Source organism: Nomascus leucogenys, chromosome 22a (genome assembly GCF_006542625.1).
Source record: "Nomascus leucogenys isolate Asia chromosome 22a, Asia_NLE_v1, whole genome shotgun sequence".
NCBI lineage: Eukaryota > Metazoa > Chordata > Mammalia > Primates > Hylobatidae > Nomascus > Nomascus leucogenys.
In genome coordinates, this window is record NC_044402.1 from 140774205 (window position 1) to 140800828 (window position 26624).

The following is a 26624-nucleotide window of genomic DNA, read 5'->3' on the forward strand; positions in this document are numbered from 1 at the left end:
GGGCCCTTGTCCACCCACCCTCACTGCCCAGTGGCAGCCCCTAAGTTGGGGAAGCCAGGGCAGCCCTAGGGTTCAGACTCAAAGCCGAACTCCTCTAGATTAGGGTCCTGGCTCAGGGCTGGACGACCTCCCAGGGTCCCACTGGGTGTCCAGGTAGAGCAGGGACCAGCACCCCACCTCACAGACCCCACACGAGTACAATCCTGCAGGGTCGTCTGGAGCCCAGCTCCTTCATAAGACGACAGCGGCTCCCTGAGCCAGCACCAGAATGAGAGACCAGATGAATGTTCCCCAAGTGTCACCACCAAAAGGCGGGGCAGGAAGCACAGGGTGAGCTGGAGGTGGAGTCCATGGGCCACAGCAGGCCCTGGGGCAGATGCCCTCCCCATTGCTAAGCCCTACAGAGCCGCCCAGAGCCCCGCTTCTTTCTGGCAGGCAGCCTGATGACCGTTTGCAGAAAGATCTCCAGCTCTGCAGGCAGCCTGTCCTGCCCACCCTGCTCTGCCCGGGGCTGCCAGCCACTCCTGGGGACCATGTTCTCTCCATCAGCCACACGCTGGGGTATCCACTTCCTCCTTCAGGCTGCTGCCCAAGGGGTCCCCAGACCCCCACAGAGGTGTGGGAACCCTACGTCCTCCACTACACACCAGGGCACCAAAACACCTCCCGGGTGCTCTAACAGATCAGACGCCACATCCCAGCCAGCCCTAGTCCATGCCCTTGAACCCCTGCTGTCTGCAGGCACACGCTCGCACTCCTGCCTCCCACAGCCAGCAGGACAGGGCTCTCTCGTAGGTAGGGATGCTACAGGCAGTGACATTCACAAGAAGGCACCCATGGATGGCAGCGACGACAATCGCTCAGTCTGTTTGGAAACTTACTTTTGGAGTCTCCGAAAGACAATCTCTGAAACCAAACAGAAAGGAAAGCTGTCCGTCCGTGGCAGCGGGCAAGGGCGCGTACACTCACAAGAGTTCCAAGGAGCAAAAGTAGGATAACTTCTGAGCAGACCTGCCGTCCGAACGGCTGGGAGCTGCAGATCTCCCAGCGCTCCCTGTGTCTTCTCAGCAGAGACCAGGCTCAGCATCCCACAGACCCCCACCCTCCCTAGGCAGAGGCAGGAGTGGGCCCTAAGCCAGCAGTACACGCCCTCCAGGACCTGGGGTCCTCCACGGAAGATGGGGGCATGGAAGGGAGGCCCCCACGCCCTGGCCCGACAGGCACTGCCTGCCTCAGCCCGTCAGACAATGCTAAGCGTCCTCTGCCCTCACTCTGCACTGGTGGAAGAGCAGGGCCAGGCTGCGCCACACGCCCACTCTCAGGGACAAACTTTTCCTCTCGGTTGTTTCCTCACTTGCTCGTTCATTCCTTCTTTGTGTCGCACACGTGTGCCCCCACTGTCTAGCCAGGCAAAGACACCAAAGCAGGAGGGGTTGGTCTTGGTCAGAGCCACATGGGCCACTGTGAAGGCTGGGATTCGAGGCATCAACTATGTCCTCAAACCCACCCATGTGTCCTGTGTGGAGCGGCCTCAGGGACAGCGGTGGAAGAGGGGGCTGATCAGCCTCGCCCACCCTCCCAGAGTCCCAGTCTGGAGCCTGCACCGACTAGCAGGGGCAGCCTGGCGGCTCCTGCCCTGGTGACAGCGGGCGTGTGCAGCATTGCCAGGAGGGAACCAGGGGCAGCTGCAGCTGCTCAGGAGCGGCGGCTCCTCCCAGGTGCAAACCCGGCTTTTGTTTCCAATGCCCCCTGCGGCATGTGCATCCTCTCCAGGGAAGGTCCTGGCTGCAGGTCTCCTGGTCTGTGGAATGCGAATGATTCCAGGAGCTGCGATGGTGGGAAGGACTTCCTTAGGAGATGAAGCCACCCAGGGGTCACCAGGGCCAGGCCGAGGCTGCGACCATCACATACTGAGCCCTGCTGTCCACACTGCCATCCAGAGGCCCAGAACTAGGCTGGAGGAAGGACTTGCCTGGAGGAATAACCCAATCTGGTCAGATTAAGGGGAGGCATAGACAGTGAGGGGATAACTATCGAGCCTCAGGCCAGTTAACCCCAAGTCCAGGTTCCTAGGCCCAGGCAGCCCTGCCTGGTCCCGCAGTGCTTGAGACCACACAGAGAGAGCGGGATCGTGGGCCCGGGCTCCTGACCGTGCTGGATAAGGTGTGCAGGCAGCCACGCCAGGCCCAGGCAAGAAGGAGCAAGCCCGGAGCATGCACTGAACGGGGGTCGGTGAGTCACAAAATGTGACGCAGCAGAGGGTATGTGGGGGAGGGCAGGGAAATGCACACTTGGATTGGGTCCCCAAAGCCTCCCTCTCCAGCAATGACTCAGTGTCTCTGGGTGAAGGAGCAACCTTCTCTGGGAGGCAGGGCAGGAAACCCCAAGAGCCCAGGGGGAGGGCACCCCACCTTCCTGCTCCAGCCCCACACAGCGGCTGAGAGCCCCAGGCACGGGGGTAGGGAATGTTGGCACCACCCCCACCACGGACCCCGCTGCAGCTTCCAGGTGATGCCACAGGCCCTGAAATCAGGACACCCTTGCTGTACATGGGGGTCATCTTGAGGTTCTCTGCCAAGGCTGCCGACCTCTATGCCTGCCCCCAATTCTGCAGCTCAGGCATCTGGCTTCACCGCCAGGCCTTACCCTGTGGAGAACAGGGGGCCGGGTTGGGGGTTCTGGGAGCCAAGGAAGGAGTGAAGCCCTCCAGACACCAACATCGCAGTCCTCGCCCCCTCCCTACAGACCTCATCCAGGCCAGCTCCCCATGGTGCAGCTTAAAGCCACGCGCCCTCCTACCATACAAGGTGCAGGCAGCCCTCCCGCCTTCTTCAAAGAGGCATCTGCTCCGGGTCACTCCACTCTCCTCCCCCAGTGACCTAACTAGTCGCCGGGTTCCGACCCTATCCCTTCGCCAGAGGTCACCTGGCTCCACCCAGCAGCCCAAACCAGTAGACCGGCCCTGCCCCATCACTTTGGTTTCTCCAGCATCCAAAGAACGTGGAGGGTCACCCCCCAAAACAGCTGTCAAGATCCAACAATTAAGCCATCTGTTGCCGCTCCCTGGGACTGGGAGAGGTGAGGTCGAGTTTCTTGGCCAGTTTCCTGTGTGCAGCCCCCACACCACAAAAGCCCCCGGTGTGAGCCGGAGCCCAGCGCGAGACGGCTGGAAGGGCGCGGGGAGGGAGCCGCTGCGGGGTGCAGGCGGGGAGAGGGGCGGCGGCTCGAGGCGCGGCCGGCGGGCGGAGGGTACGGAGGCGCCGGGAGAGCGTTCTCGGGGCGCGCTGCCAGGGTGCAGGAAGCCGGAGCGCGCGGGAGGGAGCGGGGAGCGGGATGCCGATTTCGGCTGGGGGCGGGGAAGCCCCTGATTGGGGCGCGGGAGGCGTGATGTCACGTCCGGCGGGGGAAGCCCTGCCTCGCGCACCCTCCGCCCCCGTCCCCGCCCCCACAGGTGGTGCCACCGCCCTGGGCGCTGGGCGTGGGGGGCCGCCCTCAGGGACCCCGGCCGCGGCCCCGCGCTGCCCGGCTCCGCCGCCTCCCGCCGGGGATCGATAGAGTCGCGCGGCCAGGCGGACCCTCTGGGTCCCCGAGAGCCAGAGGAGCGCCCAGTGCGCCCCGGCCCGCGCCCCCGCGCCGCGCCCCGCCCCGCCCCGCCCGGTGCTCCCAGTCCCTCCCCCACCCCCGCGCTCCCACCCTGCCCCGCCCCTCTCCTCTCCCGCGGCCGCCGAGGGGCCGGGCCGGCGGCGGGGGAGGTGCCGAGCCGGGACTGCGCTAGCCCGCCGCGCTCTGGGCTGCCCGAGCGAGCGTTCGGACCTCGCACCCTGCGCGCCCCGCGCCGCCGCCGCCGCCGGCTTTTGTTGTCTCCGCCTCCTCGGCCGCCGCCGCCTCTGGACCGCGAGCCGCGCGCGCCGGGACCTTGGCTCTGCCCTTCGCGGGCGGGAACTGCGCAGGACCCGGCCAGGATCCGAGAGAGGCGCGGGCGGGTGGCCGGGGGCGCCGCCGGCCCCGCCATGGAGCTCCGGGCCCGAGGCTGGTGGCTGCTGTGCGCGGCCGCAGCGCTGGTCGCCTGCGCCCGCGGGGACCCGGCCAGCAAGAGCCGGAGCTGCGGCGAGGTCCGCCAGATCTACGGAGCCAAGGGCTTCAGCCTGAGCGACGTGCCCCAGGCGGAGATCTCGGGTGAGTGAGGGCGCGGCGCCGGGGACCCCGGCCTGGCCGGGCTTTGGGCTCCGGACCCTGGTCTTCCCGACGCGGCTACTCGCTGCTGGCGCGGGTTCCTGCCGCCTGCGCCCAGCCGCCTGGCCCCGAGTGGCCCCCTGCGCTGCGGCTCCTCTGCAACCCCACGGCCCTCGCCTCCAAGCCCCGCGCCGCACTCCCTCGCCAGGGTCTCCTCCGCTTCGCTCGGTCGTCCTCCACCTCTCCCCGCCCCCCGCACACCGGCCTCTTCCCTGCGGAGCTGATCTCGCCGGGCTGCGGGCTCGGGGCGCTCCTCCCGGGCCACGGCTGGAGCTGGGCGTCTTCTGCCCGCCGCTCGGCCCAGTGCGCCTGCAGGCCGGGAGTCCCAGCCCCGGGGCCGGCTGTCGGGGCGCTGTGGGGCTCGGCGTGGTCGGGCTTTCGGGGCGCCCCTGACGGTGGCCGCGGACCCCTTCTCCTCTGTACAGACCTCTCTGGGAGGCGTCTCCGGTCCTGCCCGGGGATTCTCGTAGGGTCTCCAGGAAAGGCAGCCTAGGTGGGTTTTATAAGCGGACCCTCTCGGGGGGTAGCGCGGAGGGGTGGGGAGGGAGCTGGGCACTTATCCGCGGGCGGAACGCCGCCGCCTCGCAGAGATTCCTGTCGAAGAACTTGTACGCGCCGGCCCCCGCCTGGCACTTGGGCGGCCTCGCGCCGCGAGTCCAGCTGCAGGTGGTCGGCGCGTTGGATCCTGCCCAGGGGCCGTGTCATTTCTTTGTAAGAACAGCGGCCCTCTTGGCGCCCCCTAAGCCCTGGAGCCGCCTGCGGCTCTGCCTCTTCCCTCCCTGTGGTCCCGAAGGAGCTTTGGGGACAGAAGTGTACGGGTGGGTGGAGCGGTGGGCTCCGTGTTCTAAGGATCTCTTGGAACCCAAGCTTCACCTTTCCACGTGTGGGGTCCGTACCCCATGCCAGGGACCCAGTGGGCAAGAACAGAACAGACTAGGTTCCTGCTCTGGGGGGCTCCTCTGAAACCAGGGGAGTGGGAGTGCGGGTGGAGGGCTACTCAGATGGGGACTCAGCACAGGAATGCCCATGGTCCTGGGGATTCTGAGCAAGAAGGATCCGTGCATCTGGGTGAGGGGGGTCTGTGACCATGCCTTGCTGCCTGGGGCGGAGTGGTGGGAGGAGGCAGTCGGGCTCTGGACCCCTGCCCCTCCAGGAGGAACAGAACCCACAGACAGCCCCTTGCCCTTGGTGGATCTCCCGATGCCCCCAGCCTGAGGTTCTTGTAAGGACCCCCTGACCGCCCCCCCGCCAGGAGGTACAGAACCCGCAGACAGTCCCTTGATGGATCTCCCGATGCCTTCCCCACCAGCCTGAGGTTCTTGCAAGGACCCCTCCAAAGTCCCGGGGACAGGCCTTCCTGTGCCTCTGCACAGGCAACCCTGTCATTTCCAGGCTGCCTTCCGCACCCCACTGGGCTCTGTCTGTCCCAGGTAGGGGGCACACCTGGATGCCAGGCAGCACAAGGCCCTGGGCACGGTTGGGTTTGATGTCTGCCCCTCTACTCACACACAAAGGCATCCCTGGCCTTCCTGGTGAATCCCTCCCCAGGCATCAGGGTAGCAGAGTGGCTGAGTGGCTGCCCCTCCCAGCCCAGAGTCTTGCATCCTGCTCCCTTGGAAACCATTAGCCCCCAGCCCTTTTTAGCACCTCCATGTCCTCTGGGCAGTTGCTTCCTTAGGAGCCAACCTAACCTTGCTTGCATCCACAGGCCACTGTTGCCAGTTAGAGAGACAGAGTGGCAGAGTTTGGCCATCTCCCAGGGGTGAGAAGAGAGGGCAGGACAAGATGGAGAAGTTGACGTGGGGCTGGGCCAGAGAGTGCGGGTCTTGCTGCTCTTGGGTTGGGGAATGCGGTGGTTTAGGGACCCAGGACAGGCAGATTGTGTTGGTTTCTCTGTGTCTGATGGGGCGGGGGATGCTGTCCACCCCGCGTGGGGAGTATGAACGCCCTGCAGCTGTCTAGCCATGGTGCCAGCCGTGGGCCAGTGCCTGCTGCCAGGGCTCGGGGTGCCACCCTCCTCCAGACTTGCAAGGCCAGGACTGCACCTGGAGCAGGATTACTGCCTCTCCAGTCGGTGCCCCTCCGACGGGAGCCTCTCTCCCTGGACCCCCTATGGCTGCAGAAGTGGGGAGTAACCTTCGGGACCCAGGGTACAGAAGACAGTGTGGGAGCCACGTGGGCTGAGGGAAACAGGGTGACTCCCTCGGGCCGCAGCAGTCCTGGGGCAGCCAAGCCCAGTGTCCCCTCCTGCTTTGTCGTCTGGGCCTGGGCTCCGCGGAACGGGCGCCCTCTGGTGGCCCCTGGGCGGCAGATCCTCCCAGGAGCCCTGGACCCTCTGTGGCCTAGTGGGCACCATTCTCAGTCCCCTGTCTCCTGCATCTAGACTTCTCCAGGGGGACCTCCTCAGAGGGGATGCAAACCCCCTGGGGTTGGGCACCTCGCTGGCCCAGAGCGGGTGGGGTAGAGATCTGATACTTCCTTGTGGGAAGGAGAGCAGGTGGCCCTGGGTGTGTGGCGGGCCTTCCCAGCCTCTGCCCCAGGGACCAGAAACGGCAGTGGGCGACAGGAGACTTTGCTCATGAAAGAGGGCAGTGTCGGGACATATTGGGCTCCCTTTTGAGACTTCCTTTGTCCTCTGGACAGCCAGGCCAGGCTGCAGTGACAGCAGTGGTCATCCCATTTTATGGGCAAGGAAGCAGGCCCGGGTGCCACCAGCTGGACAGTGGCACTGCAGCAGGGCACCCGGCCACCCTCCCTTTATGCCAGGGCACGGCACAGAAGGCAAGGGCGGAGCCGAGTGGCACCCCGGGTGCCCCTGCGCTGCCAGGAGCCCTCGTGCTGAATCACTGCCCGCCCGCATGCCAGCAGGCCTCCTGCTTTTGCTTGCAAGGTTGTGCCTGGGCATAGGTGTTCCCAGAGCACCTGCCTGGGTTCCTGGTGTCTGATGTGATGTGATGTGTGTCTGTTTTCTCCTTTGCTGCGGTCTCCGTGCCCCACCTTGGCACCTGAGCTGGTACCACATCTCTCTGTTTCTCTGTTGTAGCCACAGAACCTGGCTGGCTCCTGGCCCAGGACGGCTTCTCAGAGGACACCCCCAGGCCTTCCTGGCTTTATACCTGGCTGTGCTGGGTGGGGAGCGGGACATGGAGGGTAGAGGAGGATCTCCTTGGAGCAGACACCCCTGTTCTCAGGGTCTCCCAGCCTGAGGCAGAGGAGGGGCCCTGAGGTCTAGTTTTGGGGGCGGAAGTCAGAGCAGGGCATGGGACTGTCTGTGTCACAGAACCGCCCGGCCGCTCCTGTGCCCCGGAGTGGCAGCCCACCTACCAGCTGGAGCGGGCACCAGCAAGCCCTGGAGCCTGTATCAAGCACTCACTCGTTGGGCCCCTCCGAAGGAATCTTTTCTTCTCTGTGCCACTTTTGACTGCCTGAGTGGTTGGCACACAGACTCTGGGGAACCGTCCTCAGAGGGCCTGGACCTCTCCTTCCCACATCCGTGAAAGGGTGTTCCTGGCTGGGCCCAGGAGAGGCCACCAGCATCTGCTTCTCAGTCCTGTTCAGCGGGCCTCTCGGAGGCTGCCTGGCACACAGCCCCTCACCAGACCAGACGGTTCCCTGTGCCCTGTCCTGTCCAGGTAGCTCAGCGTGGTTCCCAGGTGGTCCTCGGCCTTTGCCGTGCCGCCGCTCTTCCCTCCATGAGAGGAGCTGGGATTTCATCATCCCCAGCGTGAGGACCGAGCGGAGCCCAGGGGAGCCCTGATCCGACAGGGCCACCTGCGTGATGCAATGGCCTGGGTCCCTGCTGGACCGCCAAGCCTCCCATGCCAGGCAGGCCACTGTGCTCCTCAGGCACAGATGCCCCCACCACCCCCATCCCATCCCCTCCCCAGTCTCCCTGGGCCTTTTCACAGGAGAGAAAGGGAATAATCATGACCTCCTGTGAAGGTGGCTAGGAGGGAGAAGGTGCTGGGGCCGTGCACCTCGTGGGCAGCCTCAGGCTGTGTCCCCCCTCTCCCCGGACACCCTCTGCAAAGGCCCACACACACCCCTCTCGGTTAATGGCATCTGGTACCCTAATTAGAGTACACGTGAACCCGGCTTGTGGAGCGTTTCCCATTACTGTCTGGTTAACACATCAGACGGAAGGGGTCTTTGTAGGCCCGTTTTACAAGTGAGTAACCCGAGGCCTGGCGAAGCCCTCCTCTTAGGGCCGGATCTGGCTACAGCACTGACCACTGCCCAGTAAAGCCAGGCCAGGCTGCCTGTCCCAGGCTCTGCACTTCCTGGAAGGCTGGTGCTTTCCCCAGCCAGCTCTCCTGTCCTGGGCCTGCGCTCCATCTCTTAGGCGCATTTAGAACGTTTAACCGGGACTCCTCCTGGCCTCCCTGCCTCCAGTCTTGCCCAGTTCCTCCTGGCCGTGCTGCCCAGAGAGTCGTACTTCCACACAGCTGGGCCTCACCCTCCAGCCTGGCTCCACTGCCTGTAGGGGGAGGGCTGCCGCTCCAGCCTGCTAGGAGGGCTGTTCCCAGCGTGTGCTGCAAAGCCCTGCATGTCCCCAACAGGGCAGACCAGCCACCCACACTGGGCCAAGTGCCCTAGGATTAGTGGACAGGCACCCTATTCAGGTGCCCACAGGTGCCAAGCCAGGGAGATAAGGCAGGCCAGTCTGTTGGGGCTTGTACCTTCACACCAGCCATCACTAGGGACAGGGTGAGCCTGTGGTTAACACGCCTTCCCCGGTGCCCAGGACGCCTCCCTACAGCAGGACTGAGGGCATACCTACCTGGTAGCCGAACCACAGGGCTGGGCATCAGACCCCAGAGGAGAGCTTAGTGGGTGTCTGAGCATGCCCATGTCTGTTCTACGGCATCCACGTGCATGGCACAGGTGTCAGCCACGGGCTGGCACTAGACGGGAGACCAGCCAGGGGAGGGGCTCACCTGAAGCCACACGGGTCAGGTCTGGCCTGGGGCCCCACATCTGCCGTGCCCGGGCCGGTGAGAGGCTGGACACCTTTTCTTAAGCGAGACTGTCCTCACAGGGCCTGGCTCAGTTATTTCAGATCAAGACTGGACCCCTGGTGGAGGCTGGGGGTGGGCACTCCTATATGCGGGGCCTCTGCCCAGCCCTGGCCCTGTCCAGTGTCAACGTGCCCAGAGCCCTGAGCCAGCCTGGATCTTGCCAGTCGCCAGCACAGCCCTGTGGGGCCCGGGATCTTGCCCACCTTACGTGGGGGCTCCTCACTGCCGTGCCTGTGGCGGCTTTTCTTTGTCTGGGAACAGGCCCGGGCAGGTGCCCTGAGCCGCTTGAAGTCTCGTGACGGGGCGGGGGTGCAGTGTAGGGTGTTGAGGCATGGGTCAGGGAAGCGGAGGTTCTCCTCCACCTCCAGGCCCCACACCCAGGCGGGAGCACACAGCAGCCAGGTGTGGGGTGAGGGCTATGCTGGGGAGCAGGGCCCAGAGCTGCAGCCTCCTTGGCTGCTCTTGGCCCGCTGTGGGTGGCGGGGAAGTACAGGTGTGAGGGGCACACCCCACTGCCCCAGGCTCGGTAGCAGTCTGGAATCTGGGTGGGTTTAGGAGCCCCTGAGAGGGCCAGGCTAGCCTCACACCACCCCCTCCTCTGCCTGTGGCCTCAGCTCCGTCTCCCACCAGCTCCTGCTGACCCACCTTTCTGGCACACCTGTCCCCTCCCTCCACGGCGTCCTCCCCGTGCCCACCCACAGCACACGCCTCCTCCGGCCTTTCCCCACAGCTTGACTTCCTGGGCATCCGCCAACATGTACACTCCCTGTTGCCCGGGGACCCCCGCCTGGGCAGGCCTGAGCTCCACACAGGATGGCGAAGGCCCCGAGTCCCTCCTGGTAACAGGTGGGGCTGGGTGCCCGGGTTAGGAGCACAAGTGTTTCCAGGGATGCCAGAACAGTGCCACAGGCTGAGCAGCTGCAGCTGCAGACGTGTGTCGTCCGTGGTTCTAGAGGCTGGAAGCCTGAGATCAAGGTGTCCGTCCACCAGGCTGGCCCCTTCTGAGGCGTGAGGAAGTCTGGCCGCTGCCGGCTTCCGGGTGTTGCCTGGGTGGTAAATCCCACCTTGGTCTTCACAGGCCGCTCTCCCCGTGTCCGCTTCTGTCTCCGAATTCCCCCTCTTCACAAGGACACGGCTCTAATTGGGTCAGGGCCCACCAGTACCATCTCTTCTTAATGAGAGGTGTCACACAGACTCCACACCCAAAATCACATCCTGAGGAATCGGGGTTAGGCCTGGGCCGTGTGGGTTTTGGGGGGACAGTTTAGTCTGTAGTGGGGAGCTAGCCCAGCCCGGCACACCTACATCTTCCCATCAGGCGGCAAAGACCCCGAGGCTCTGGGTGTTTTGTGACTGTGGCCTCCTGAGCACCGGGCTGTGTCCCTGTAATGGGCTTAGAGCTCAGCACAGATGCACCCGAAACCCTGGTGACAGTGTGAGGGAGTGACCACGCCCCAGCCTGCAGCTCACCCCCGCCCACCTGAGGCACTCTCAGGGCACAGCCTGGTCCCCACAAGCCTGGGAGGCCTCAGTGTCAGGCCCTGCACGGCTCCTGGGTCCTTGGCCAGCCCCTCCTGCTGTGGGCCTCCGCTTCTCCCTCAGGTCCTGGTGGCAGGGCCGGGCCACTCAGGTGATGTTCCAGGTCTAGTGCTACTGCAGTGGCTGAGGATGCCGCCACCTGTGCCGTCACAGAACCGGGTGGGGGACAGTGGCCAGGCTGGCCTGAAAACCTTCTCCAGGTTGGGTTGGGGGAGCCCAGGCCGTGAGAGACGTGGTTCAGTGGTGTGAGTGTGCCTTGGACAGGCCCCAGGGTCCCACTTGTCAGGGGGCGGAACCCTTCAGATGGACTTTGGGCAGGGAGGCAGTGGGATTGCAGGGCGAGGGCGCCAACGAGGGTTTGGAGACGTAGAGATGAGGGAGGCCTGGGGGCCAGGAGGCTGCACCACCGCTGTCTCCTGAGGCCGTGGCTGGCCAAGGAGGCCCGATGCTCTCTTGTATTAAGGGCCCCTTGGGTCCTGGAAGCTTGGCAGGGTGACAGGGCAGCCCCCAGGGGCTCCACCCATCCTGCTCCTTCAGGAGGAGACCTCCCAGGGCTCTGGTGGGGAGGAGGGCCAGCCACAGAGCCACTGCAAATCATCCCTGAGGCCAGGGGACTCGGAAGCAGAAACCCTGAGCCCAGCATAGGGCAGGGCCAGCGGCAGCTGTGAGCCAGGCCTCCCAGTGGGCTCTTGGGGTCTTCCACGGGGCGCAGCTGGTAGACAGGGAGAGGAGGGGACTGGGGCTGGAGCAGGGCAGTGAGGAGGACACTGGGGTCCCTCCTTCCCCAGGCCCTCCCTCCCCTGGTCCTCTCCCACTTTTGAGGAGCCCCAGGAGTTCCCAGAGTTGGCATGCCAGGGGCTGTCCACCGGGTGGGCTGAGCACCACTTAGTTTGCAGATGGGAAAGCTGAGTCCCGGAGAGGGGTCCCCAGGGCTCAGAGCTGAGAGGCCTCACCGCCCCGGGCCAAGCCCCACGTTTGCCGAGTGACTCACTTCTGCTCTGGGCCTGGCTAACAGGGGTGAGGTTGGGTGAGAGGATGGGGAGCTGGGCCAAGGCCACAGACCACCCCGCAGGTGCAGGCACCCAGAGGCCTGAGGGGCACCGGGAGCACATAGGAGGGGAGGCTGCGAACACAGCTCGGCTTCTTTGCAGCCCCATGTCGGGGCCGTGTGAGGACACACACCGCAGGAGGGCCCGGCCAGCCTCAGCCCAGCCCAGCCGCCACGCCTGGCGGGTCTCCTGAGGTCAGAGCTAACCCCGCAGTGGGTACCACATGCCCGCCTGCTGTCCTGGCTCCTCCTGAGGGACAAGGGTGAGATGGGCGGGCCAGGAAGTACAACGTTGCTAGGCTTCTGCTCCCGCCCCACAGAAGTTCAGGTTCTACTGAGAAACTTGGCTGGGGCTTCCGGGGACTCCCAAATCCAGCCGCCCAGGACCCTGCAGCACTGCCCATCCTGAGCCCCGTCCTCGCCCGCTGGTCCATCCTGGGGTGATGGATCTGGCTGCAGTGACCCCGACGCTCTGAGGCCCAGAACAGCGCGTCTCCCTCCTGGGAACAGCCAAGCCTTGGACAGGCCCATGCAGCAGTGACAGATCCCTAGCCTCCCTGGCAGGGGTGTTTCCTGGGTGCACCATCAGCAGTGGGACCTGTAGGGAAGTCTGTGGCCTGTGTGCACCTTCAGACGATCTCCCCAAACACCGAGGACAGCTGTCCAGTGCATCACAGAGCTGTGGCCTATGGGTGATGGTCTCAGCCTGTCCCTGCATCTGGTACAGCCTCAGTGCCCACTGTGGACCCGCAGGCCACCCCTGTGTTTGGTGCATCCTTGGTGACTGGGGCTCCCTGTGGCTGTCTGATCCCATCCCTGTGGTAACCCATGTGTGACGTCTAAGTGTCTCCTCAAGAACTGGGGCCAGGAGGCCCATCCTTGGCTCTGGAGACTGCAGGGAGAGCATCCCACCCACCTGTGACCATCTACCAGGCCCTGGGGACAAAGCTGATGCCACCTGCCACCAGGGTTGGCTCAGGCGTTTAGATGCGTCTCCAGTTGTCATGGAGTTTGGGACACACTGGACCCAAGGAGGTATTTTAAAAGGACAAGTCTCCTGCATAATCCAGCTCCACTGTTCCTGAACGTGATGCCCCCTCCCCGAGCCTGGGGGGGCTGCACACAGGATACTCCTTGGCGTCTTCAGTCTCCCTTCTGTGGCCTCACACCCAGGATGTTAGGTGTTAGAACAGGTGCCTCCCTGTTCTGTGTGCATAGCCCCAGCCTGGGGGCAGTTTGGGGTAAGGGGTGGTTGCAGGTGAGACAGATACCTGGGAAGGTCCCCTGGGATGTGGTGGCTCCCAACTGGGAGCAGTTGCCCTGGGCACTTGTGACATCCTAGTGACTGAGGAGTGGGGGTGCTCTGGTGTTTAGTGGGTGGGGCCAGGGAGCCCAGTAATCATGCGAGATGGAGGTGCCCTTCCACAAATGCCAGTAGCACCCCCAAGAGAAATACTTGAACTGAAGCTGTAGGCAGGACCACGCCAGGGGAAGAGGGAGCTCAGGGGAGGGGGCACCACTCAGCGCCAGGTGCTGGGATGGGAGGATGGGCAGACTGGTGGCCAAACACAAGCATGCAGGAGGGTTGTTCTAGATGCACCCATCCTTCTGTGGGTGCACAGATGAGGTTCTGGATGTAATTCAGGGGGTTCATGAACTTGGCTGAGAAAGAGATTACATCTCTATCGTTGCTAACCTCTAAGCAGAATTTAGCATTTTTTCTTACTCGGAACGATGGTGTTCTGGGACCTGGGGCTTGGTCACCAGCAGACATCGCCGCTGTTGATGCCCCTCCACATTCGAAGCAGACAGCTTGGAAAACCGCGTCCTCTCACTGTGACTTTGAATTCTAGTCAGTATTAGGCCCGTTGCGGCTCCTGTAAAACTGCTTCCCGGGGAAGCACGTGCGTTGCCACCTCACAGTTCGTCGTATCATGTTCTGGTAACTGCTGTGTGATGAGTGCTTCCTCCGTGGTCCTCCGTGTAGTCGTATGCTTCAGAAACAAGCATCGTCCTGAGAAAGCGTCTGCGGCTTCACCAATGGGCGAGGGGCCCGCGGCACAGAGGAAGTCCTGCTGACCCGAGCAGCGAGTTGCCCCCGTAGCAGAGAAGGAGAGGCTTGGGGCCCAGTGTGTCTGCGCCCAGGAGGGCCTGCTGTGGCCAAGGGTCTGAAACGGGGGGACGTGGTGGGGAGTCCCCAGGCACCTTGGGCGGAGTAAGGAGCAGCGCCATCTGCCTGCCCTGCAAGGGAGGGGGACGCATCCCAGGTCCTCTGCATCATTGGTGGAGGCTCCGTGAGCTCCTACTGGGTACTGGGTGCTGGGTGCTGGGTGCTGTTCTGGGTGCTGAAACGCAGCCGCAGACAGAGCACTCGCTCTCTGGACCCAGTTAACGCAGAGACAGGGCACGTATGAGAGAGTCCACACAAGCTGTGCCTGTGCTTGGCCACCATGAGTGTGTAGCTTGTGTGAGTTACAAGTAAAGGGGTGTGACATGCAGGAATCTAGGCGTCTGCATGTGAGGTTTGCAACCACTCACCCATTTGAGTCATGTGAACCCTGAGGGCCAAACCCTAAAGACCCCTCCCTGGCTGGGGACTGGCCCAGGGCTCCCAAATGCAGTTTGGCCCCTCTCTTGCCCTGGCCATCTCTTGCCCTGTCCTCGGCCTCCCATGCTGCCTTACAGGACCCTCAGCTGGGGCTGGCCACCCAGGGCTCTTCCCCAACCCAAGGAGCCTGGAACATCCGGGCCCTGGAGCACTGGGGACCAGCTCATTGAGAGGACCAGAGAGGAGACTTCGGGAGCAGACAGGAAGGGCTGGGTTCTCCCAGCCCACATCATTCGGCCTGCAGAGGAGGGAGAGGAGGCCAGGGTGGGCAGCCCCTGGGCAGCGTGGAGAGACCTGCCTGAGGGGAACAGTCGAGCCGCGTGGCTGGCGTCAGAATCGGGGGTGGACTGGCTCCCCGAGCCCAAGCATCTCGTTCATGGGGGGAATAAGGGGCGTCCACCCACAGCCGTGTTGAGAGCCCAGCCTGGCATGGCTGAACCCCTGGCATCTGGCACCCAGGGATGCCCAGAAGGGGTGGGCTTCACTGTGTTTCTGAATGGCAAAGGCAATGAGTGGGTCAAGTGGAGACGGACGGGGTTGGGGGCTTGGTGGGCAGGGTCTGAGGGCATTAAGGCTGGACCCCAGAGCCAGGAGGGGCGTGACCAGAGGTCTGTTTGAGTCGAAAGTGAGGTGTCGTAGATGACCTCCATGTTCATTCCTCCCTCAAGCAGAGATCCCTCGAGCTGTGCCCTGACACAGAGGCTGTTCTGGGCACCGGGACACAGGAAAGTCCCTGTACTCCCTCGGGGACCTCTGTGTGGTCGGGGCGACATCGGCGGTCATTTCGGAAGGTCAGGAAGGCTCAGCGCCATGAGGAGGGTGTGGCAGGGCTGCTCTGAGGCCGGTGCGGAGCTGGCGGGTGGAGGGGGAGGGCGCGTGGGTGTGCACACACTGCCTGCGCCCCTGTCCGCATGGACCTCGGGGTTCCCAGGGAGGCGGCCTGCTGGGCCTCTGGGGAAAGCCACACCCTTGGCCGAGGGCTGGCTCTCTTGAAGATCATGGCTGTTCCCGGTGGCCGTCGTCTTAGCAAAGGGGCGGGTCCTGAGAGAAGCCAAAGCCAAACTGCTGGGGGTCAAAGGGGGTCAAGGGCTGGCTCCACACCGGCTGTGTGCCCCTGGCCCTGCCTCACAGTCGCTGTGTGCCCTGGCAGAAGGCTGGCCCGCCCTCTGCCCAGCGTGTGTCATGTCAGGGGGGCCTACTATTTCTCTAAGTCTCATCTTCCAGAAGGCGGGCTGTGGAAGAGGGCACTCTGTGGGGAGGGAGGAAGGCCAGGCTGGGGAGCCAGGGGCCAGATCCACCTGGACAGGAGGCCCCGTCATCGTCACCAGCGCAGCTGCTTCCTGGGGGTCACCCTGGGCACTCACAGCACGCAGTGTCGGCTCCCATTCGCTGGCTCTGGGTGTGAGAAGTTGGAAATGGCAAGAAGAGATGCTGACAGGCCATTCTGGGTGGAACGCACAGTGTCCCCAGGGCGCAGTGACAGTGGGACGGCCGGAGGCCCTCTTGGGCCCGCCTTGAGGGTGGAAGCTGGTTTTCAGGAAGAGTCGAGGGTGGAGACTCCAGGAGGCACCGCAGGCCCTGTGGAGAGGCAGGAAGGGCAGGAGATGCCGGCCCTGGGTCTGGACAGCTGCCCTCATAGGGGCCTCTCCCTTCCCCTACGGGATGGGGCTGGTTCCTTCCCCCAGGCTGTCTGCCTCCTGGATCTCATGTGCCCGCCCCAGGCAGTGTCCCCCACCTCTGCCCAGGGCCATCTCATGGGATCCTGGCATCCCTCCGCCTGCCAGGCAGTCCGGGTGTAGACAGTCCCTGCCAGGCAGTCTGGGTGTAGACAGGGCGGAGTCAGGACTCCAGGTGCCTGGGGGTGGAACTCTGAGCCTCCGGCACTCCTCCGGCAGGTGGCTCCGGGAAATGGGTGGGAGTCACAGAGGCAGGGGGCCCACATTCCCACCTGCTCCAGGACCCGCAGGGCCCACAGGAGGTGGGGGCTCACCTCTGGGGAGGCGGTCAGGAAGGCACATGACAGGGCCACCTGCTCAGAGTCTCCCTGGCCTGGGAGCCCTGGGTGTTCTTGGTGGGGGGCTGTGTGACCAGCAGCGTGGCTGGCAGGTATCCCTCCCCGGACATGGCCTTGCAGGTGCCGGCCCAGCTGCCTGAGGCCCAGCTAGGTTTCAGCAGCGCCTGGCCAGCGACGGGACAGTCAGGCCAGCGAGGGTGGCCAGGCCTGACCCTAGTTTTGCAAGAGTGGCCTAATCTCCATACCTGGGCTTGGGGTGCCCAGGTGCCGAGCCTGGGCTTCTCATTTCCTCCCCTTCAGTGAGGACAGGGGGACACTCAGGCCAGTGGAAGGAGATCCGCATTAGGCGAGGTCTGAGACCCGGGGGGAAGCCACCTAACCTCCGTGAGCCTCAATCTTCCCATCTGTAAGCTGGGGGTGGTCCTGTCTGCCTGTTAATTGAGACACTGCTGATTTTGGGAGAGATGCATTGCTCTCCAAGGAGGCTGGGGGCAGTTCAGAGTTGAAAGTGGCCTTAAACCTCCTGCTGACAGCCTGGACTGGGTCTGAGACCTGAGTGGGGGAGCCAGGGATACATGGGTGCACAAGCATGGGTGCCCAAAGGTGGGGAGACCTGTGTGATTCCGGCAGGCGCCCCACCCCCAACCCCCCACGCTGCAAAGGGCTGCAGATTTAGCAGATGCAAAGACGGGACACCAGGTACATGGGAATTTCAGGTAGACCCTGAATCATTTTGTAGTGTAGTGTGTCCCAAATATTTTAATTTCAAATAAGGAAATAAATGTTGAGAGTAAATATGCCCTACATATTTAGTGTAAGTACACTCCAGATATTTTTGGGGAGAAGAGTTGTTTGCTTTTTGTGGCAAAATATGCATAACAAAATTTGCCAATTTAACCGTTTTTAAGAGTTCAGTTCAGTGGCGTTCAGTCCATTCACGCTATTGTGCGGCTGTCACCCCCATCCAGCTCCGCAACCCTTTTCATCTTGTAAAACTGAAACTGTCCCCATTAAACAGTAACTCCCCATTTCCCCTCCCCACTGCCCCTGGTGCCCGCCATCCTTTCAGTCTCTATGAATCCGACTCCTCTAGGGACCTCACATGAGTGGGATCTTGCCATCTCTGTCCTTTTGTGTCTGGCTTCTTTCACTCAGCTTCGTCCTCAAGGTTCCTCCACGCCCAGAATTTCTTCCTTTTCACGGATTAATCCTATTCCATTGTATGCACCTACAGACAGTTTGTGGAAACAATGTATTCAACTGTGGGGAGACATCGTTTCTGCCTTCTGGCTCTGGTGAATGATGCTGTGAGCATGGGTGTACAAGGACCTGTTCCATTTCCTGCTTCCAGTTCTTTGGGGCCAAATACTTTTATACTGTACTAAAATAACAATTCATTGTTGATCTGAAATTCAGATGTAACTGGCCTCCATGCTTTATCTGCACTTGTCCCCTAATTGTGGCTGTAGGGCAGGGCTGGGCAGAAGCTCCAGCCCACACACCTGCCATGCTGGGCAGGCAGGCAGAGGTGCCTGGGCGGCCGCCAACTCATCAAAGCCCTAGGGAGACGCCCTCCTAGGACCGCCCAGACCTCTCTGGGCTCAGCAGGACTTGTCAGCTCCTGCTTCAGCCTTTGCCTGCAGCTCAGGAATTCCCCTGGGATTGGAGTCAGGGCAGGCTGCAAGGTTGGGGAGGTGGGGGATGCTAAGGCCCTTCCTTGTGCCGGGCCCCGTGCTGCTACTCCTAGCCTGTGACCTTGCGCCAGTCACTTAACTCCCTATGTGTCAGCTCTGTCGGCGGGACCTACAGCTGCTGTGAAGATGAAATGACTCGGCTTAAACCCCTGTGAGGGCCATAGTGAGCTCTGCATCTCAGCAGGGAGACAGCTAGGCCTCTGGGAACAAGGGAGCCCTCACCAGGTGTGACCTCCCACTCAGGGGCGCACCCCCTCGAGCCCCGTGCTTCCTCTGGGGAGGAGGTGCTGGCTTGTGGGGGCGTGGCTCGTGGGCCATGCTGGCAGTGGGTCTTGTTCCCTCCAGTGCCAACACTGGGCAGATTCCCCCCAACATCATTTAGACGTGTGCCTTTATTCAGTACCAGGGTACCAGGGCTGGCCTGGGTGCCAGATAGGGAGGCAGGAGCAAGGAAGTGGAGGCTCCCCTGGCAGAGGTTCCCTCTGGAAGAGCATGGCTTGTTGGGACTGGAGGCCAGAGGCTGGGGAGGCTTTCTGGGGGAGGTGAGGGGAAAGCATGTGAGATGGAGGGAAGCGGCAGGTCACAGCTGGGTGGGGTGACTGGGTGGAGTGACTGGGTGGTGGGGGTGGGCGCAGGGAGAGCCAGGCCTGGGGCCACCATGACCACAGAGATGGCTTCTCGGCAAGTGGTTGGGTTGGGGGTGGGCAGCCGAGTTCCTTCGCTCCCTCCCCCTCTTCTGTTCCTTCCCCAGTGTTTACGAGCCATCCCTCCTGGCGGGCTCCCTCCGGAGGCACCCAAGGGTTTGCTCTGGGATCCGGCCCAGGCTCAGCTGTATGTGTGTCTCTGCCTGGTTGGCATTCACGGGGCAGATGGATGGGCCTGCGCGGCATCTTTGTGGATTGGAATGTGGCTGCTGCGTCCCCTTCTGCATTTCTAGCGTGCCCCCTGTGGATGCAGCAGTACAGGGAAGGCCAGTCCATCCTCGAGGCCTCCTTGGGTGCCTGTGGCCCCTGCAGTGGACGTATGGGAAGCTAGATGGGAGAGCTGGGCAGAGCCCCAGGAGGACAACCCTACCCTCCCACAGCCTGCCTGATTTCCACCTGCTGGCAGGGGTGGGCATAGAGATGTGAGTGCCCTCTTCAGCTCCACCAAGCCAAGGAGGAGAAAGGCTGAGCCAGGCTTGGGGGCACGGCCTCTGGGGAGCACCTCATCCTGGGTTCCAAGAGTGGGCTTTCTGCCTTACAGCCAAGACACCAGGTCCTGGGTGTGGCAGGAGGTTTGTGACACAAACTCTGAATCCCCTTTCATCCCCAGTGTCTGAGGCCACAGCATGAGCCTCAGACAGTGGAGCAGGCTGGCATGGGGGGAGGCCTGCAGAAGGCATGCGGCTTCTTGGCCCGAGCTGGGACTAGGCTCCCATCTGATGGACCCCTGCCGTCCTGCCATGCCAGGACAGGTACCTCTCAGACCTGGTGTCTGCCGGCAGGATGGCCTGCCCAGGGCTTCCCCAAGCAGGATCTGGGCAGCTTAGAGAGCAGTCTTGGGAGTTGCCTGGTGAACCCCCCGTCTTTGGGGGTCTCCGGTGTTGTGGCCTGCCTTGGTGGTCTGTCCAGCAGCTCTCGGTGTGCCCATTGCAGACTGGCCGAGAGGCCTGAGTGCTGCCAGAGGGGAACTGGTGTGAGTGGGTGGTTTTGTCTGGCTGGGTTAGCAGGCCTGGGGAAAGTGGGGAGCTGGGCCGGGACAGTGGGAGCCACGCAGGGAGCCACAGTGGGAACCTCCCTGGGCTGCAGGGAGGGGAGGGTGTTGGCGGGAGGCTGTCCCTCTGGTGTCCAAGGAGGGGCCAGAGGCGCACAGCATAGACCTCCCAGGCTGGGGGCACCTGGGTGGGAGACTTGGTGGAAAGATGTGGCCTGTTGGGTTTGGTATGTCAGAGGGAAAGCAGGTCAGGATATAGGGGCAGGGGGGTCTGGAGTCAAGGCCCGGGTGCCATTGGAGTGGGGGCTGGAGAGGGCAGGTAGAGAATGTGGAATGACCATGGCAGCTTTGCGTGAGGACAGCCGTGGTCAGCTGCCACCTTCATCACAGAGAGAAACCCGACACCCCGCCCCCATTACCCTCCGGGGTGGGGCCCCGGCTCCCCTGAGCACCAGCCCTGCTGAGACCCAGGAGCCCCTGCACCAAGGCCTGGGCCCGCTTAGCTGCAGTGGGGAGCCTAGGAGGCCCGGGCTGCCCGCGAAGAAGAGGAGCAGCACCGGCAGGCGGGAGGGAGGGGCCCGGCCTTGGCGGCGGGCAGGAGGCGGGCGCAGGGCGGCGGGCAGGAGGCGGCTGCGGCGGCGGGGACCTGGCCGGAGGGGCCGGGGCGGCCGCCTGCGGTTTCCAGGGAGACGGGGGCGGTGCCGAGCACGGCGGGGCGGGGGCTGCGGGAGGACGCTCGTCCCCGGAGCCGCCGCCCTCGGCCGTGCGCGCCAGTGCGGCTGTGGCGCTGCCCGGGGCTGCTGCGGCCGGAGTCGCCCGTGTGCCCGGCGGACCGCAGCCCGCCCGAGTCTCCCGCTGGCTTTTCGCCTCCTGCGAGCCCTTCCGCCCGGCCCCGCTCCGCCGCTTTTCCCCGGCCCGAGCACCTGCACCCAGAGCCCGCGCGCCGCCCGGAGCCGCTGGAGCCGCCGCCGCAAAGGGGGTCCCGCATCCGCCGCCGCGCTGGAAGCCAGGCCCGAGGACCTCTCCCGCGGCGCCACCGCACCCGCATTCCCAGGCGCGCCACCCTCATCTCCACCCGCTCCTCGTCCCCACCGCCTCCGTCCCATCCTCCGCTCCGTCCTGCCCTCCTTGGCCGCCGCAGCCCCATCCCCTTTCCGCCCCTCCTGTCGGGAGTCCGTGGCCCGTCGCCGATCCCACCCCACCCATCGCCCCAGCTGCACCTACCCCTCCCGGGCCGCATCCCGGCGTCCCCGCCCCCACCCTCCGCCCCGCTCCCGCATCGCCTGCCGCAGCCCCGGGGCCCCCCTTCCTCTTCCTCCAGGCCCATCCCCCTCCCCCGGGCTGTCGCAGCCCTTCGAGCCCCCTCCCCCGCCACCCCGCCCCCGTGCCTGCCGCACCCACTGCGACAAGCCCCTTCCCCGCCAATCGCGGTGCCCTCCTCCCCTCGTCCGCCCGCCGCAGCCCCCGGCTCCCCGCCCGCCCCCTCCCCTCCCCGCCGCGCCCACTGCACCAGTGCCCCCTCCTCGCCGCGCCGCGAGCGCTGCCGCGTGTCCAGACTCCTGCGCGCCCGCTCCGGCTGCACGGTTTGCCGTGCTCGTCCCTGGCCGCGGCGGCTGGCGACCGGCATCGGGGCGCCCGGGACCCCCAGGGCAGCGACGCTGCCGCCGGTGCCGCCGAGCCTTTGTTCCGCTGCCGGGGCCGGTCTCACGCCTGTCGCCCTCGCAAGCAGCCGCGGGTGACAGGAGCCTTAGCCGGCCTGCGGCGCGGACCCTCCCACCCGGGGCAGAGGTGTCCCTACGACGCCCCTCGGTTTCGGGTCGCAGTGCGTGGCGGAGGTTCTGCGGCGGCGGAGGGGCTCCTTGGCGACGCTGTCATTTGGGTGAAATGGTGGCAGGGGGCTTCGGGCAGGCGGCAGGGGTGTGGGGAGGGGAGGGAAGCACGATGGGGTGGGTCTGGGGGCCGTGGATGCCGTTGACGAGGAGCTGAGGTGCCGTGGCCGGTCCACCTCGCAGGTGGGGCCAAGGCTGCCTCTGGCTCAGACGTCAGGAGCCCAGGTGGACAGGGACTGGCCAGGGGCGCAGGCTTCTTAGGGGATGGGGCAAAAGTGAGGAAAAGATCTCCTGCAGCCTGGGCGGTGGGTGGTCCCCAGGAAACCTCCGGGGTCGTTTGTCCAGTGCACCTTCACCCCAGGAGGCTGCTGGACATGCCGGAGGATGCCACAGCCACTGGAGCTGGTTGGGGTCCGAGAGCAGATGAGCCAGGGGCTGAGGCAGGCTTCGGGAAGAGGGTTCGGGCTTGGGGAAAGCCTTCGCAGCCATCGGCCAGCCAGGAAGGCCCCGTTGCAGGGTGCAGAGCTGAGTAGAGGGCAGGAGCAGGGAGGCCTGGGCTCTTCCCTTGCGTGTTGGGAGGCTGCGGTGCCTGGAGCTCTGCACACAGCCCTACTCCAGCACCATGGCAGGCAGTGCAGGCTGACTGTCCACGCCAAATTCCGGTACCTTAGGCATTGGAGTCTGTTGACACTGAGTGTCTAGGACGAGGCTGTAAAGGTGGATAAAGCCGGCTTTACAGTCTGCACCTCCTGTGTGAGCCGTGGAAGCTTCTGGAGGGATGGGCGTGGCGTGGCGCCATCATCTCTCTGCATTCTCCTTGGGAGGGCTCCAGAGCCACTGGTCACGGGCAGCTGCCAGGCTGGGTCTGGACAAATGAGGTCTGGGTCCATCATTGGGGATGGTGGCCACTGTCAGGATGGGAGTCTCGCCTAAAGCTTTGGGGTGATGGCGCTGATGACCAAGGAGAGACTGCTGGGTGGGGACATGTCAGCAGGGGATGAGAATGCATGACCTAAAAGGTGTCTAAAGCTAAGGCTGGTGGGGGCTTAGTGAGGAGCAGCAGAGTGGGGTGGTCCAGAGCTGTCAGGATCTGGAGGGGGAAGATGGACGAGACAGCAGCTGCCTACGAGCCAGGGAGCAAGAGCTCTGCGCTTTCACCTGAGGAGCCGGAGCCTGGGAATTGGAGGCTCTGGGTTTGAGGTGGGGGATGAATCTGCCATGAAACAAATAATCCCCTTCCCCCCAAAAAAAATCCGCAGAGCACTGGGGAAGGGAAGTGTCCCAGTGACTGAGGGAGGAGAGCGCTGTAGAAGGATGGGTCGGCTACAGCAACTTCAGCCCAGGGATCGCGGAAGAGAGGGTCCAGTCCCTGGCCCAGCGGGGAGCAGGCCTGGTGACCTTGACCTGAGCAGCCCCAGGGCGGGAGAGAGGGGTGGGCCGGAAGGGCCCAGATGCCTCCCTGTGTGGGGGGGGAAGGGGAGGGGCTGCTGGGACTCACCCCCTAGGTTGGAAAATGCCTCCCTCTGGGTTGGAGGAGAGAAAGGCCAGGAAGGAGAGGGAGAGGGACATGGGGAGGGTTCCCTCCTGGCCTGAGGCCTCTCTGTCCCCCAGGTGTTGAGCTGAGAGAAGTGGTGGGGAGGCACCTGGGGGTGGGGAGATTGAAGATGAGGACTGGTCTTGGGCACATGGCTCTCCATCCAGAAAGACCCCAGCCCCTGGCATTCCTCCAGGAGGGGTCTTGCTTTGCCGCCCTGCAGGGGGACTTTGCAGAGCCGGCCTCTGCCATCTCATGTCCAGGACCAAAACCCGCGGCCCTGGCCTGCGCTGGGCCGGAGCTCAGCAGAAGGAAGCCAGCGGGAGGCCTCCTGCCTTTAACTGCCGTGCATCCAACCCACAGCGGGCTTCAGGGGGCCGCCTCGGTCCAGCCTGCCCGGGGCTCCCAGGCCGGCGCCCGAGCTCTGGCTCCGTGTCTTCACTCCCGTGTTTGTCCGAGGAGGGAGGGAGGGACGGGGGCTGTGCTGGGGCAGCCGGAACAGCGCAGGTCACCGGGCCGGCTGGGCGAGGTGGCCGGGCAGGGCTGAGGGGTTAGCAGGGGAGGCTGAGGCGCGGGGGCTGGTGCACAGCTGTGAGGGGGTGTGGGAGGCGGCTGACAGTGTCAAGGAGCCCCTCAGAACCTGCAGGTGGGGGGAGCTTCCCATATCTTATGGGTGTTTTGGGCCTCACCTCTCCATGTCTCTCATCAGCCTCTCCTATCTGCATGGTGGGGGCTGGGGAGTGGGTCCACCAGGGACCTTGCGAGGGAGGGGCACAGGAGGAGCCGGCGACGGATGCCACCCACCCCTACCCCCTAGGAGTGCTTGAGCCCTAGTCCTGAGTCTTGGACCAGCCCACTCATTGCCTGTGGCCCAGCCAGCCTGGCCTGGGTGCCCCATCACAGCTGAGCCCATCACAGCTGAGCCCAGGTTGTCACCGGGAAGCTCAGCTGGCACCTGCCACCCCCTCCCCCAGGCACGTTTCCCTCTCACTGCCCAGCCCAGCACCATCACGTGTCCGGCTGACCTGTGCTCTCCTGGTCTGGGCAGCGTGGATGGGTGCACAGGGCCCCATCACAGCCCACACCCTCGGAGAGACACCTCCTGAGTCTGCTCAGCCTGGCACAGGCCCCAGGAAAGGACCCGGAGGGGCGGTTCCTGCTCTAAATCCTGCCCCCACGGGGGTGGGACTGGGGCAGAATCCCATCAGTGAATAAAGGCTGCAGAGTGAAGGATGGTCCCTGGCCAGTGTACCTGTGTCCCAGTCTTCCTGCCTGAGGGCACCTTCCCACCCATGTGAGGAGTGGGGAAGGAGCACCCCTTCTTTACTAAGCCCCAGGGCTCTCAGAGCCGGGCTCTGTCCTCACCCCAGCTGGCTCCCACAAGGCCCTCCTGGCCCCAGACTCTGTTGGACCCCCAACTCCCCCTCCAGCAGGCATCTGGAGGTAAGGAGGGGCGGGGGGCACAGGTGCACTTGCCATTCCCGCTCTGTCTGCAGCTTAGGAACATAAGTCCAGGCCCTGGGGAATCCCTGGACCTGCAGCCCCTGCGGAGGGCCCCCCCCCCCAGCTCAAGCCAGAGCCCCCTGTGTCAGTACATTCCAGAACTCAGACAGGAAAAGAGGGCGAGGAGGGAGCACCCCAGGATAAGAACCCCTACCTCGGCCCTCCCTCGCTCTGCCAGGCCCCTCTGACAGCCTGTCTCCTTGCTGTCACGTCAGCAGGCACAGAGGCTGCAGGGGCCAAGCGGCAGCTGCCCAAGCCCAGATTGGGGTTCTCTGTTCCCTGCTCTTGTCTCGGCTCCCTCCCTGGGTGTGTGTGCTTAGAGGGTGCGGAAGATCAGCAAACTCAGTCTGACCCAGGCATTCAACCACCTGGTCTGGGTCCCCACCCTAGATGGCCTCTAGTGGGGAAGGGCTTCCTGGACCCCAGGCCTGAGGGGCGACTCCTCTTGCAGTAAGCGGGTAGGGCACTTCCTGGGCTGCTCCAGGCCCTGCCTGCACTGGGGCTACAGATCCCTGCTACCACCTCCAGGCAGGGCTGGAGCTGCTGCCAGCAACCCCAGGACAGCCTCGAGCCAGGTGCGGCTGCCCGGGCTGATCCCACCCTCGGTCCGGCTCCCTCTCCTGCCTCTCCTCCCTGGCCTGGCCTTCACTTCCCGCTGACCCCCAGGCAGGAGGTAAAAGAATGCAGGACCTGCCACATTCCAGCCACCCTGGCCCAGGGTCCCAGGACGGGATGAGACAGGCCCCTGGGGCGGCAGTCCTGAGGAAAGTTGCTGGAATTCCTGCTGAAACCCCCCCCGCCTTGACCCCACCCCTCTGACTAAGCCAGGCTCGTGCCTCCACCTCTCCACTGTGCCTGACCTAGGCCAGCACCAGGAGGGCCTTAGAGGTGGGGGACGAGGCCCAGAAGTAACAGTGTGGCCCTGGCAGTGTGGAGTCCTGAGCTTAGGCAGCCAGAACCACTTGCCCCCTCACTGTATAGCTGGGACAAGAGACCTCATCCCTGTAAGCCCCGGTTTCCTGGTTAACAAAATGGGGATTGCGGCAGCCTTCATCACAGTGTGATGTACACCCTTTTAAATGCACAGTTCTTCCTGATGCCACACACATATTCCAGGTGGGCCCTGAGGTGTACACAGCAGGGCTGAGGGCTGACTCAAAGCCTGTCCTGTCCCCACTCCCCACAAGGAGGTGAGGCTGTCTCTGATGGCAGTGCCGCTGTCACTGCCCTGGACGCTGGAGCAGAGTAGCTCATGGCAGGCTGCAGAGGAGGGGACTCCACAAGGACACCAGGAGGCACAGGGTGCACCCTGCAGGGCTTGGGGCATGGTCCGATGACCCTTTCATAGGGCCTGCCACCTGCACCAGAGCATACCTGCCCCCACACCAGACTTGTGCCTGGGGTCCTGCAGGGCCACTGCCTCTGACCAGCCCACTGTTGGTGGGATCTGCTGCCCTTGCAGTGGGAGCTTGGTGCCTCCCAGGGCTGGTGTGGGAAGAGAGGGGGATTGGATTCCTTCCTGCTTCCCCATCCTCAGACATGGGCCCAGGCAAGGGGTGCCTGTCGGGCCTGGTAGCCTCCTCCCCACTTGCACACAGGAACCTGAGGCCAGTTCTTTGCTTGCGGCTGCTGGGACAGCAGGCTGAGGGGCGGGACTTGCCCAAGGGGCCTCCTGCCCTGTAGAGGCAGCCCTGCTTCTGTGTCATATGTGGGAAGCTACAGGACCCAAGCCAGGCCTTTTCCTCCCTCCATGCCCCCACCATTTCTGCCTTCACCCAGGGCACCCCCCAGGCTGGCCCACCCCTGAGCTGTGCTCCACCCTGGGTCTGCCATCCTTCTGCCCAGGAGAGCCTGAGGGTGCCCTCCTGGTTCCCAGTGCTGTCCCAGCCCCTCTCCCTCACGCTGGCCT

General features: G+C 64.1%; 1 protein-coding gene and 1 long non-coding RNA gene across 2 annotated transcripts in view; one reads left to right on the forward strand and one right to left on the reverse strand.

Moving 5' to 3' along the window:
• Positions 1-3444: 3444 nt before the first annotated feature.
• Positions 3445-26624, forward strand: part of GPC1 (glypican 1) — a 32214-nt gene continuing 9034 nt past the window's right edge. The window contains exon 1 of the mRNA XM_030803658.1: positions 3445-4176. Coding sequence (XP_030659518.1) covers positions 4011-4176 — 166 coding nt within the window. The 5' untranslated portion in view covers positions 3445-4010. The remainder of the gene's footprint in view (positions 4177-26624) is intronic.
• LOC115832474 lies at positions 17192-26622 on the reverse strand. Its single transcript, XR_004027977.1, has 2 exons — positions 24219-26622; positions 17192-19099 (listed from the first exon to the last, which is right to left on the reverse strand). It is a non-coding gene; the product is annotated as an uncharacterized LOC115832474 (long non-coding RNA).